Source organism: Fulvia fulva, chromosome 10 (assembly GCF_020509005.1).
Source record: "Fulvia fulva chromosome 10, complete sequence".
Classification (NCBI taxonomy): Eukaryota; Fungi; Ascomycota; class Dothideomycetes; order Mycosphaerellales; family Mycosphaerellaceae; genus Fulvia; species Fulvia fulva.
The window spans coordinates 2,385,196-2,397,218 of NC_063021.1; the positions used below are offsets into that span (position 1 = coordinate 2,385,196).

Genomic DNA, 12,023 nt, shown 5'->3' on the forward strand with positions numbered 1-12,023 from the left:
TGAACGCTCCGCTGGAATTCTCGCATGTTTACAAAGCAAATGACGGCCGGAAGCTCCTCTTCCAAGTGAGGTGGTCGTTGCTGCCTTTGCTGGAGGAAGAAGGGAAGTATGAACTCTGGAAAGCCCGAGTGGAATACTGCATTTGCAGAGTCCGAGTCACTGCGGCCTTAGTTGTAGTAAGGTCCTCCATGCTGGCCAGGCACGTGCTGTCCGTTGACGTAGTATGGGAGGCGTTCGTCCTGGGGCGGATCAGGGCCTGCAACGGATCTTTCTTGAGGTGGAGGAAAACTGCGAGGATGGTTAGCTGGGCCACAAAATTCGAGGTGGATGTGCAAAAGTACTTGGGAGGTCCGTCTAATGAGGTGGAAAGCACAGATGAGGTGCTCTCTTCGGAGCTCAGCGTTGCGGGAGTACCCCGCATGTAGCCGTGAGGATGTTGTTGCAGGCTTGGTTCGAGAGTGTTGAGAGGCGCTCGATGTACTGGTGGCGGTCCGGCACCGGGTACGGGCGTTGACATGTTGGTGGCCAACTCGCTAGGCATTGATCCCGTGCTATCTTCTGAGCTGAGTGAGTGATTGTGGACCAGATGGGCCGGTGGCGAAGGACGCCGAGGATGGTCGAAGATGGCATGAATAGGAGGAAGTCGTTGGTCAACCCCTGAAGCTGCCGTTGGCAAGCCGGGCACGTTCATGGCGGTCATGGCGGAAGGTGGCTGTTGCATGTTCATGGCGCCGTCCTTGATTGCGCGCAGCAGCATGAAGACATCGTCGTAGCTGCTGCTGCGGATGCGCTGGAAGATGTCTTGCGCTTCGGCTTCTGGACGATTTTGCACAAAGGCCATGAGCTCTCGGAGTTGATCACGTTCAGCCTCGAGGATCTGATTTCGACGACGCAGCGCAGACCAGCGGCTTTCGCCTTCCTCAGCCTCGTAGTGGCAGTCGGTGCGCAGATTCTGACAGCGGGAACATGTTGGCCTGGCAGTCTACAGTGAGCGAGTGTTGCATGATTACATATATTGTTGATGGGTGACGTGTTTGTCATACCTCAGGCCGTCACACTGTTCAGAAGGATTAGTATAGTGTCACGGCTCATCTGCACACACACAATACCCACTCGAGACTTCCTCCGTCGACAGGCTGAGCATGCGCTCTCGATCAGGGTGCGCTTAGCCCGTGAAGCGCCATGCGGACGATGAGGGCCGGGCGATGTGTTTCCAGCGCTGTCTTTTTCTCCGCTAGACGTTCGAGCTGCGAGCAGCGGCCGTCCGGTGCCGGACATCAGTTAATTGCCAGCTGGAGGTCGGCGCGCGCGTCTCATGGGTGGATGTTATTTTCAGTCGAGACAGCAGTGGTGATGCCCAGCGGTATGAGATGCTGCCAGACCGAATGGCATGGCTCGTGTGTCCCGGCTCTGATGTATCTTTTTCCCAGCCGTGGTGGTTTTGGGTCACGTCCGGACGATCGACGATGCAATCGGGCGGTCCAATCTCGTTTGGCGCGTTCGGCGCGTTTCGTGCGTAACCTAACGCAACTAAAGCAGGTCTTTTGTTCTCGTGACATATATAGCTATACTCTTTCTTATATTCTTCAATCCACTGGCCTATTGAATTAAGCTATTTCTCGATTTTACGCTTCTCTACCTTATATTTAGTTATCTTATACTTAGTAATACTTTCCTTCCTAATTATTAAACAGGTATAGTGTATATATACACGGAAGTCAGGACACGTGACAGGGAAGGAGGAAGGACCAATGTAGTATACGAAGGTATATAGTAGAATAGTGTTTAGTACTAAAGATATCTCTACTATCGGTATAGAGACTACGTCTCTTATACCTATATAGAGGGATATTACTCTAGTCCTAGTTCTGTTTCACTACGACTTATCGGTTTTACCTATATCTTATCCTACGACGGTAGTTCCTCCGATAGTCTCGTACTAACTAGCTAAGCGACTTTAGGTCCTCTAAGTCGCTCCTACTATTCGTACGGTATCTCGGTAGTATTACCGTACTATTATCTCGACTAGCTTAGTTTGTACTAAGTTAGTCTTAGTACCGTACGACATACCTACTAACCTATATTCGTAATACTCCTACTTAGGTCGTAAGGTAAGGAACGATTATTCCTACTATACTAGCTATAGCTATCGTATAAAGGTCTAGAACTAGGGACCGGCTTGCAGTTTAGTCAAACTATCTACTACTATCTCCTTAGTATAGTAGTACTCTACTTTGATCTTCCTCTACTACTAGAGGTACCTAATATAGTTATAGGTAACATTAATATACTTCAGAAGCCATACTGGACACCAGAGTGCACAGCCAAAGTCAAGGAGGCAAGGAGAGCAAGAAGGAGATGGGAGCAACGACGCACCCAAGCAAACTGGGAAGCCTATAATAACGCGTGCAAAGCAAAGAAGGCGCAGATCAGAAGAGACAAGACGCAGGAGTGGAGGTCAACTGTAGGGATGATCACAGAACACCCGGAACAAATCTGGAGACTAGTAGAATGGGCCAGGAAACCAGACGAGGAACGAAACTCCCCGCCCCAGTTTCCCTCAATACAGGACCAAGACGGGGAAACGCAAACCACTCCGATAGGGAAAGCGAAAGCATTCGCAGACCACTTCTTCGGGACTCAGGTAGAGGCAGACCTAAGCAACATCCTAGGAACACACATTCCTCCGCCAAGGGAGGCTAACTGGCAAGTGTCTGCTATAGAGATCGGAAACATTATCAAGAAACTGAAGGGCAACAAAGCCCCAGGCCCAGACAAGATCCCTAACTGTTACCTAAAAGCTAGCAGCAGCCTTATTACTCCAGTGCTTGCGCCAATCTTTACCCAGTGCATGAAGCAGGGGTATTGCCCAAAGGCCTTTAGGCAATCACTGACTTGCGTCCTAAGGAAACCCCAAAAGGAAGACTATACCAAGTTGAAGTCATACAGACCAATTGCGTTGCTGAACACACTAGGGAAGCTCCTAGAGAAGGTCGTGGCTATAAGGCTCACCGGAATAGTAGAAGAACACAACCTCCTCCCGGCAACGCAAATGGGGGGGAGACAAAAGAGATCTACCCTCACAGCAGTCGAACTGATCACAGAGCAAATCAGACACATCTGGCACTATGGCAACAACAAGGTAGCCTCACTGCTTTCACTAGACATATCAGGGGCTTTCGACAATGTGTCCCACGCAAGGCTCCTACACATCCTCAGAATGAAAAGCATCCCAGCCTGGATAGTACACTTTGTGCAGTCATTCCTTAAGGACAGAACAACCCAGATCCTCCTAGGGTCCTTCAAAGCCCCGTAGACCCCAATTGCGAACACGGGCATCCCACAGGGCTCTACACTCTCCCCAATTCTGTTCCTCCTCTTTATGGCCGACCTGACCCCACTCCTAGAAACAGCAAACACCTCAGCATCGGGGTTCGTGGATGACACAAATATCCTAGCGTGGTCGGGGTCCACAGAGGAAAACTGCGCACTCCTAGAGGAGAGACATAGACAATGCGAAAAGTGGGCAAGAGAGCATGGGGCAAAATTCGCACCGGACAAGTACCAACTTATCCATTTTAGCAAGGCAAAGACAAAACACAACTTGGCAGCACCAGTAAAAATCCAGGGGTTCGAGACCCATCCTACAAGGGAACTCAGAGTCCTTGGGATATGGCTAGACCCGAAACTCAGCTGGGGACCACAAGTGAAGAAGGCGCAAGCGAGAGCGGACACCAACAGACAATCAATCGAGAGACTCACTGCGTCAACCTGGGGGGCGACCTTCACAAAGGCCCAGACCATGTACAAGGCCATTGTCAAGCCCGCAATGCTATATGGAGCAGCAATTTGGGCAGCGGAAAAACACATCCCGAAGAGAATTGAGGACCCCCTCAACAGAGCGCAGGCAGCCTGCCTAAAGAGAGTACTAGGGGCATACAAGTCAACCCCTCACAGGACAATGGAAATGGAATCAGGTACAGCCCCCATCAGGGAGTACCTCCAGGGCATGAGGTGTCAATACGCAGAGAAGACATCAGCATACCCAGCCCAGGGAACCATCCAAGCAGCTACTCAAAGGATAAGAACCCAGTGGGAGAGGAGGAGAAGACCCAACCGGCCACACATGATCCCACAGAAGGAAGCAGACCTAAAAACATCACAGGAAATCCTAGCAGCCCTTGAACAGAGAGAAGCTCTGAGGGAGCAAGCTAACACAGGGGACAAAGGGAAAAAGAAGCAAAGCCAAGCAGAAAGGATCGCAGGTCACCTATGGGAAACGCGTTGGAACCAAAAACCGGTGAGGCCAGGAGCCCCACCAGCGGCCAGGACCTTCGGGAGGTATAACTACCTTATCTATAAAGACCTGAAGAGGGCGGAAGCAAGCATAGCTATCCAGATTCGCTCTGAGCACATTGGGCTGAGAGCATACTTGCACTAAAGAAGAGTCCCAGGATACGATTCCAAACGTTGCCCCTGTGGCTACCTATCCCAAAACCCGGAGCACATGGTGCTGAACTGTACTAAGTGGGTAAAAGGGAGAAGCCAGTGGAGGGCGAAGGCAAGAGACAGGCAATACCAGGCCATCATCCAGGACAGACAAGATATAAGGAGAGTGACAAGATGGATCCTTAACGAGGACTACCTAGAGCAATTCTCCCTAGCAGTAGAAACGGAAAGGTGGATAGAGAGGAGGGAGAGAGAGAGAAGAGCCGGGGAAACAGAAGGGAGAAAGGGAATCGAGAGGAGGACATCACCAGGGTTACGGGCAAGGTAGTCATAGGGTAACAACCATGACACTAGCGTACCCTGAAGGAAGGAGAACGAAAGGACAAGACAGGAAAGAACGAGGAGGGCAAAGACGAGGAGGTTTTCATCCGTTAATCGGGTTTCCTACCTACACAAATAGACCTAAATAGCGAGAGACCTGCATAGGCCATAGGGCACTAAAACAGGCGAATGAATAATCTATCTATCTATCTATATAGTAACCTACTATAGGATCGAACATAAACTCGAGGCGTCGTTAGACCACATACTAGTTAGGATCTCTATTACGATATAGATATAACGTATACTAGCGAGAACCCCTAAGCTAAACTAGGGAAAGGCCTACTAGGCTAATATCTAGGCGTATCTCGATAACTCTAAGAGGCTAGTCTAGATCGCGTAGTAGTAATACAATAGTAAAGACGAGATAGACGAGGTAGTCTAAGGGTTAATAGACGAAATAAGAAAAGCGACCTTACTTTACGTTCCGCTTACCTAACTAACGATATAGTCTAAACTATACTAGACGCTAAAGTATACTACGGTAGTAAGAGAAGTAAGGAGAGCCCGCCGGGTATAGACGAGTAGCTATAGCGAGGAGGCCTAGAACGTATATAGGGAGGTATACTAATAGAAGAAAGCTATAATACGGAGGGAGAAAGTAGTCGGCTAGAGGGCTATAGTAGAAGAAATCGCCGGTAAGCTAGCGAGGATATAGAAGCTAGCGAAATAGGCCCGATAGGACCCTATATAGGGCCCCTCCTTCTCTATCCTAGCGCTATAATCGCCTAGTGGCCCGGTTAGCGACCCCGAGGCTAAGGCGCGTCTACTAGCTAGTAAGTTCTTCCCGCCCCTAGTCGAGGCTAATCTAAGCGATATAAACAGCTCTACTCCCCTAGCCCCTAGTATCGCGGTCTAATAGGAGGTGTCCGAGGGAGAAGTTACCGCTATACTTAGGAAGTTACCGGCGAAGAAAGCCCCGGGGCCGGATAGGATCCTAAACGAGCTACTAAAGAAGTATAGAGATTAACTAGCCCTAGTAGTCGTAGAGATCTTTAACGCCTGCCTATAGACCGGATACTACCCGGTAGTATTTAAACAATCGACGATAGTAGTCCTACGTAAGCCGTAAAAGGAAGACTATACGTAGGTAAAGTCGTACCGCCTAATTACGCTCCTTAATACTCTTAGGAAGACGCTTAAGAAGCTAGTTATAACGAGACTCTCCGAGGTAGTAGAGGAATACTCCCTACTCCCGGACACCTAGATAGGTACGTGCCTATAGCGATCGACGCTATCCGCGATAGAACTTATTACCTCTTAGGTAAAGGCGATCTAGTATAAGAATAGGGACAAGGTAGCATCCTTACTTAGTCTAGATATATCGGGAGCCTTTGACTACGTGTTATACCCGCGGCTACTCTATATCCTAAGGTCGAAAGGACTCTCTAAGTAGCTTATTAACTTCGTACGGTCCTACCTCTAAAACCGTAGTACGTCGATCCTAGTCGGTTAGTATAAAAGCCTATCTTAAGTAGTCTATACTAGAATCGCGGAAGGCTTAACGCTAGTACCTATCCTATTCCTCTTCTTTATACGGACGCTACTCCTAGCCCTAGAATCCTAGAATACCGCTACGAGCGGCTTCGTAGACAATACGAATATCCTAGCGTAGTCTTTCTCGACTTAGGAGAACTATAGGCTACTAGAAGAGAAGTATAAGATCTACGAGGACTAGGCTAGGAGGTATAGGGCTCGGTTTGCCCTAGAAAAGTACAATCTAATACACTTTACGCGCCGGCTACGGTTCTATAATATACAAGCCTCTATCTAGATATAGAGGTATATAACTAACCCGGCGAATTAGCTTAGGATCCTCGGACTATAGGTAGACCCGGCGCTACGGTAGAGGAAGTACGTATAGGCAATATTACGGAAAGCTAAACAGAATATAGTATTATACTAGAGGCTCACTACGTCTATATAGGGGGAGGACTTTCGGTAGTTACGACTTCTATATACGGCTATTATACGGCCAGTCCTTACCTATAGTAGCTAAGTATAGTCCTTAGGCGAGAGGGCCTACCTATTAAAGGGACTCGTCGCGCCGTTAGCGAAGATTCAAAACCAATGCCTAAGGAAGGTTACCGGGGTATATAAGTCGACACTAATAAGGATACTTAAGTACGAGACCGCTATACCGCCGATCGACCTATATATCTAGGGACTACGGACCTCCTACTTAGGTAAGTCGGTATAGTACCTAGTATAGAAGGTCATCGCTAGTATAGTTGTAAGGGCCCGTAAATTAGTACTAGCGTATAAGGGTATTCGACCCGGAAACGAGTCGAACTACCGGGTAAGGGACGAATAGCTAGTAATACGATAGGAAGGTAAGAAATTGTTTATAGAGTAACTATAGAAAGAGAGGTAGAACAACTAGGGTATAGGGTATAGTAGACGCCCTTAGCTAGCGGGATAACCTAAGGAATAGTTAGCTACGAAATCCGCGGTTAAGTACCCCCCGAAGCTTATCTACTACCGCCTTACGAGGGTATAGAGTAGTATAGTAACCTAACTACGAAGCGAACATATCGGCCTCTAGGGGTATCTATTATAGAGGAAGGTTCTAGAATATACGAATACTAGCTACCGCTACGGCGATTACTCCTAGAATATACGGTACGTACTCCTCGTCTATCCGAGGTAGTCGCTACGAACGGGGGAGTAGATAGTAAAGGCGAGAAACCGGACGATTAGGGCACTTCTTAATAACGTTAAGGACCTACGGCGTATTACGAACTAGATACTAGAGAAGGGCTAGCTAGAACAGTACCGCCTAGTAGGAGTAGTATAGAAAGAGAGGATATGGCGTAGCGCGACGAGACCGGCTAGGAGCGGGGGCTAATAGGGTAGTAATATAGACTACGTACGTTTAGAGAGAAAGCTAATCTAGATAAGGAGAAGTCGGGGGCGGGAAGGGTTTTTACCTATTTGGGTTTCCCTTTGTATATAACAGTAGATATATACCTATATAGGCCGAATAGGGCCCTAGAATAGGGGAATAACAAATCTATCTTTCTATCTATTATTTACTAATAGCCTATAAAAGAGGGCCTAGTATTACCGAAGGTCACTAAAAAGATACGTAACGCGCACTTTATTAGTACTATTAGTAGGGGTACAAATATCGGAGATAAACCTACTAATAGCGTAGTATCGCTAACTACTTAAGAGGATAGTAACCGTACCGTTCTCGTAGTTATAAATAGTACTAGGGGTACTAAAGGTATAGCTACGTCTAGTAGGACCTCTATTAAATACCGAAAGCTCTCTAGCCGCTAGTAGTATTAAATCTTTAGTTATATTAGCGCTAAACGTATTACGTAGTTACCGTATAGAGTTAAGGGGGTGATTATTAACGATAGTCTAAGCGTACCCCTTACTATATATTATAGAGTATAGAGGCTTAGTAAAGCTTATAAGGTATATAATCGGTCTTAGCCTATTAGGGTAATGACCCTATACGGCTATATAGCTATAGACTTAGTAGAATTTACTATCGCCTATAACAGTAATAGGTACCTTGTCTACTTCTACGATCTAGATTCCTATAGATACTTCTAGTTTACTATTAAGAATAGGGATTAGTAATTGGTATTAGCTTGCTTTAATAGCCTACTAAGCTTTCTTAACTTTATTAGTCGTAGGTTCGTATACTTCTATAGCAATAACGAGCCCGCTATTAGGAAGGTGTTTCTCTTAGTCATTAATAATAACAAGATTGAATAGTACGTAACCGCGGCATACGCGCCTACGTAGGACCTAGTAGAAAGAGCTAGAGCTCTGATCATTACTATAAGTAGAACCATTCGTATCTACGTACGATTGCCGGAAAAGCTTTAGCTAGAATGTACTATAGTAGCGGTATATATCCTCTAGCGATCCCCTATCTAGTTAAAGGGCTAGAAGACCCTATTCGAATTAGTAATAGGACGAATTCCGAACGTAGGTTATATAGTAGTGTATAGCTCCCTTATATACGTGTTTATCTATAGACTAGATTAGCCTAGTAGAGCGAGAAACTCTAAGAGAGAGCGCTTATAGGCTACCTTATATAATACGACTCTACTAATATCTACCGCGTATAGGGCCTATTAAAAGATAGGGCTATACGAGTTAAGGACGTCCTCTTTAATAAGACTACGTTCTATAACCTATTACGCCTAATAGTAGGGTATACGACCCCTATCGAGAACATCGTAATAGCGGAACCGGCTAAAGAGCCTAAACAATACTACGACCTATATATCGCTTATTAAGAGTAAGACATAGTATAGGCCGAGAGGGTAGAAGAATAGGCTTAGTAGCCGTATACCTAATAACCTCGAGACGCTTACTAAAAGCTCCTTAGGTAAGAACTATACTAGCCGTAACACCTCGAATTAGTAATATATAACTAAAAAGACTAGCAAATCGAGTACGTAATAGATCACGTAACTTAAGACAATATATAGTAGTTAGTATATAACACTACTAACTACTACGACACCCTATAGTAGTAGATAATAGATACCCTTACCGTAGAAGACCGTAAGGAGATTATAGGTAATACGGACCCTAATCGCGAGCTATATCCATTTATATTCACACTACTAGAAGACGCGTTAATAAATAACGCGTCTAATATACTACTCTCCCCCCTAGAGCTAGAGCTCTACACACTAGAGGAGTCTAACTATATAGTTATAGAGAACAGAAAGCGCCTATAAACGGCCTACTTCTACTATATAGATAGATAGATAGATTTGTCATTCCCCTGTTCTAGGACCCTATCCGGCCTATGCAGGTATATATCTATTGTTATGTACAAAGGGAAACCCGAATAGGTGAAAACCCTTCCCGCCCCCGACTACTCCTTGTCTAGATTAGCTTTCCCTCTGAACGTACGTAGTCCATGTCACTACCCCGTTAGCCCCCGCTCCTAGCCGGTCTCGTCGCGCTGCGTCGTGTCCTCTCTTCCTGAACTGCTCCTACTAGGCGGTACTGTTCTAGCCAGCCCTTCTCTAGTATCCAGTTCGTAATGCGCCGTAGGTCTTCAGCGTTGTTAAGAAGTGCCCCAATCGTCCGGTTCCTCGCCTTTGCCATCCACTCCCCCCTTCCTAGCGACCACCTCGGACAGACGAGGAGTGCGTGCCGTACGTTCTGGGAGCGATAGCCGCAGGGGCAGCTAGTATTCGTGTATCCTGGAACCTTCCTCCATGATAGGTACCCCTGGAGGCCGATGTGTTCGCTTCGCAGTTGGGTTGCTATGCTACTCTGTGCCCTCGTAAGGCGGTAGTGGATGAGCTTCGGGGGGTGCTTGACCGCGGATTTTGTAGCTGACCATTCCTTAGGTTGTCCCGCTGGCTGAGGGCGTCCACTATGCCCTACAACCTGGTTGTTCCACCTCTCTTTCCATAGTTGCTCTACAAACGATTTCTCACCTTCCCATTGTGTTGCTAGCTGTTCGTCCCTTGCCCGGTAGTTCGGCTCGTTTCCGGGTCGAATGCCCTTGTGCGCTGGTACTGATTCGCGGGCCCTTGCGACTGCACTGGCGATGACCTTCTGTACTGGGTACTGTGCCGACTTGCCTAAGTAGGAGGTCCGTAGTCCCTGGATGTATAGGTCGATCGGCGGTATAGCGGTCTCGTGCTCAAGCATCCTCGTTGGTGTCGACTTATATGCCCCGGTGACCTTCCTTAGGCATTGGTTTTGGATCTTCGCTAGCGGCGCGACGAGTCCCTTCGATGGGCAGGCCCTCTCGCCTAAGGACCACACTTGGCTGCCATAGGTAAGGACTGGCCGTACAATAGCCGTATATAGAAGTCGTGACTGCCGGAAGTCCGCCCCCCATGTGGACGCAGTGAGCCTCTGGCATGATGCCATATTCTGTTCAGCTTTCCGTAATATTGCCTGTACGTGCTTCCTCCACCGTAGCGCCGGGTCCACCCATAGTCCGAGGATCCTGAGCTGATTTGCCGGGTTAGTCGTGTGCCCCTGTATCTGGATAGAAGCTTGCATATTGTGGAACCGTGGCCGGCGCGTAAAGTGTATCAGATTGTACTTTTCTGGGGCAAACCGAGCCCCGTGCCTCCTAGCCCAGTCCTCGCAGATCTTGTGCTTCTCTTCTAGTAGCCTACAGTTCTCCTCAGTCGAGGAAGACCACGCTAGGATGTTTGTGTCGTCTACGAAGCCGCTCGCAGCGGTGTTCTGGGATTCTAGGGCTGGGAGCAGCGTCGCCATAAAGAAGAGGAACAGAATAGGTGCTAGCGTTGAGCCTTGCGGGATTCCAGTGTGGACTGCTTGAAATGGGCTTCTGTACTGGCCGACCAGGATCGACGTACTGCGGTTTTGGAGGTAGGACCGTACGAAGTTGACAAGCCACTCAGGGAGTCCTTTCGACCTTAGGATGTAGAGAAGCCGCGGGTGTGACACGTAGTCGAAGGCTCCCGATATGTCTAGGCTAAGTAAGGAAGCCACCTTGTCCCTATTCTTATACCAGATGGCCTTTACCTGAGAGGTGATAAGTTCCATCGCGGATAGCGTCGATCGCTGTGGGCGCGCACCCATCTGGGTGTCCGGGAGTAGGGAGTGTTCCTCTGCCGCCTCGGAGAGTCTCGTTGCAACCAGCTTCTCAAGCGCCTTCCCAAGAGTGTTAAGGAGCGCAATTGGGCGGTACGACTTCACCTGCGTATAGTCTTCCTTCTGCGGCTTGCGTAGGACCACTGTCGTCGATTGTTTAAAAGCTATCGGGTGGTATCCGGTCTGTAGGCAGGCGTTGAAGATCGCTGCAACTGCTGGGGCTAGTTGATCTCTACACTTCTTTAGTAGCTCGTTTGGGATCCCATCCGGCCCCGGGGCTTTCTTCGCCGGCAACTTCCTCAGCACAGCGGTAACTTCTCCCTCGGACACCTCCTGTTGGACCGCGATGCTAGGGGCTAGGGGAGTAGAGCTGTTTATGTCGCTTAGATCAGCCTCGACTGGGGGTGGGAAGAACTTGCTAGCCAGTAGACGCGCCTTGGCCTCGGGGTCGCTAACCGGGCCACTAGGCGATTGTAGCGCTGGGATAGAGAAGGAGGGGCCCTGTGTAGGGTCCTGTCGGGCCCATTTCGCTAGCTTCCACATCCTCTCTGGCTTGCCGGCGATTTCTTCCACTGTGGCCCTCCAGCCGACTGCTTTCTCCCTCCGTATTATGGCTTTCTTCTGTTGGC

At 48.3% G+C, this 12,023-nt stretch overlaps 1 protein-coding gene across 1 annotated transcript; it reads right to left on the reverse strand.

Annotated features, from left to right (window-relative positions):
* Positions 1–167: 167 nt before the first annotated feature.
* On the reverse strand, positions 168–1,278 carry CLAFUR5_12161 (Nitrogen assimilation transcription factor nit-4; the record flags this gene model as incomplete). The annotated part of the gene is made up of 4 exons (XM_047911309.1): positions 168–288; positions 342–974; positions 1,044–1,057; positions 1,114–1,278. 4 exons carry the CDS (start codon positions 1,276–1,278, stop codon positions 168–170), a joined length of 933 nt encoding a protein of 310 aa, XP_047767579.1.
* Positions 1,279–12,023: the final 10,745 nt, after the last annotated feature.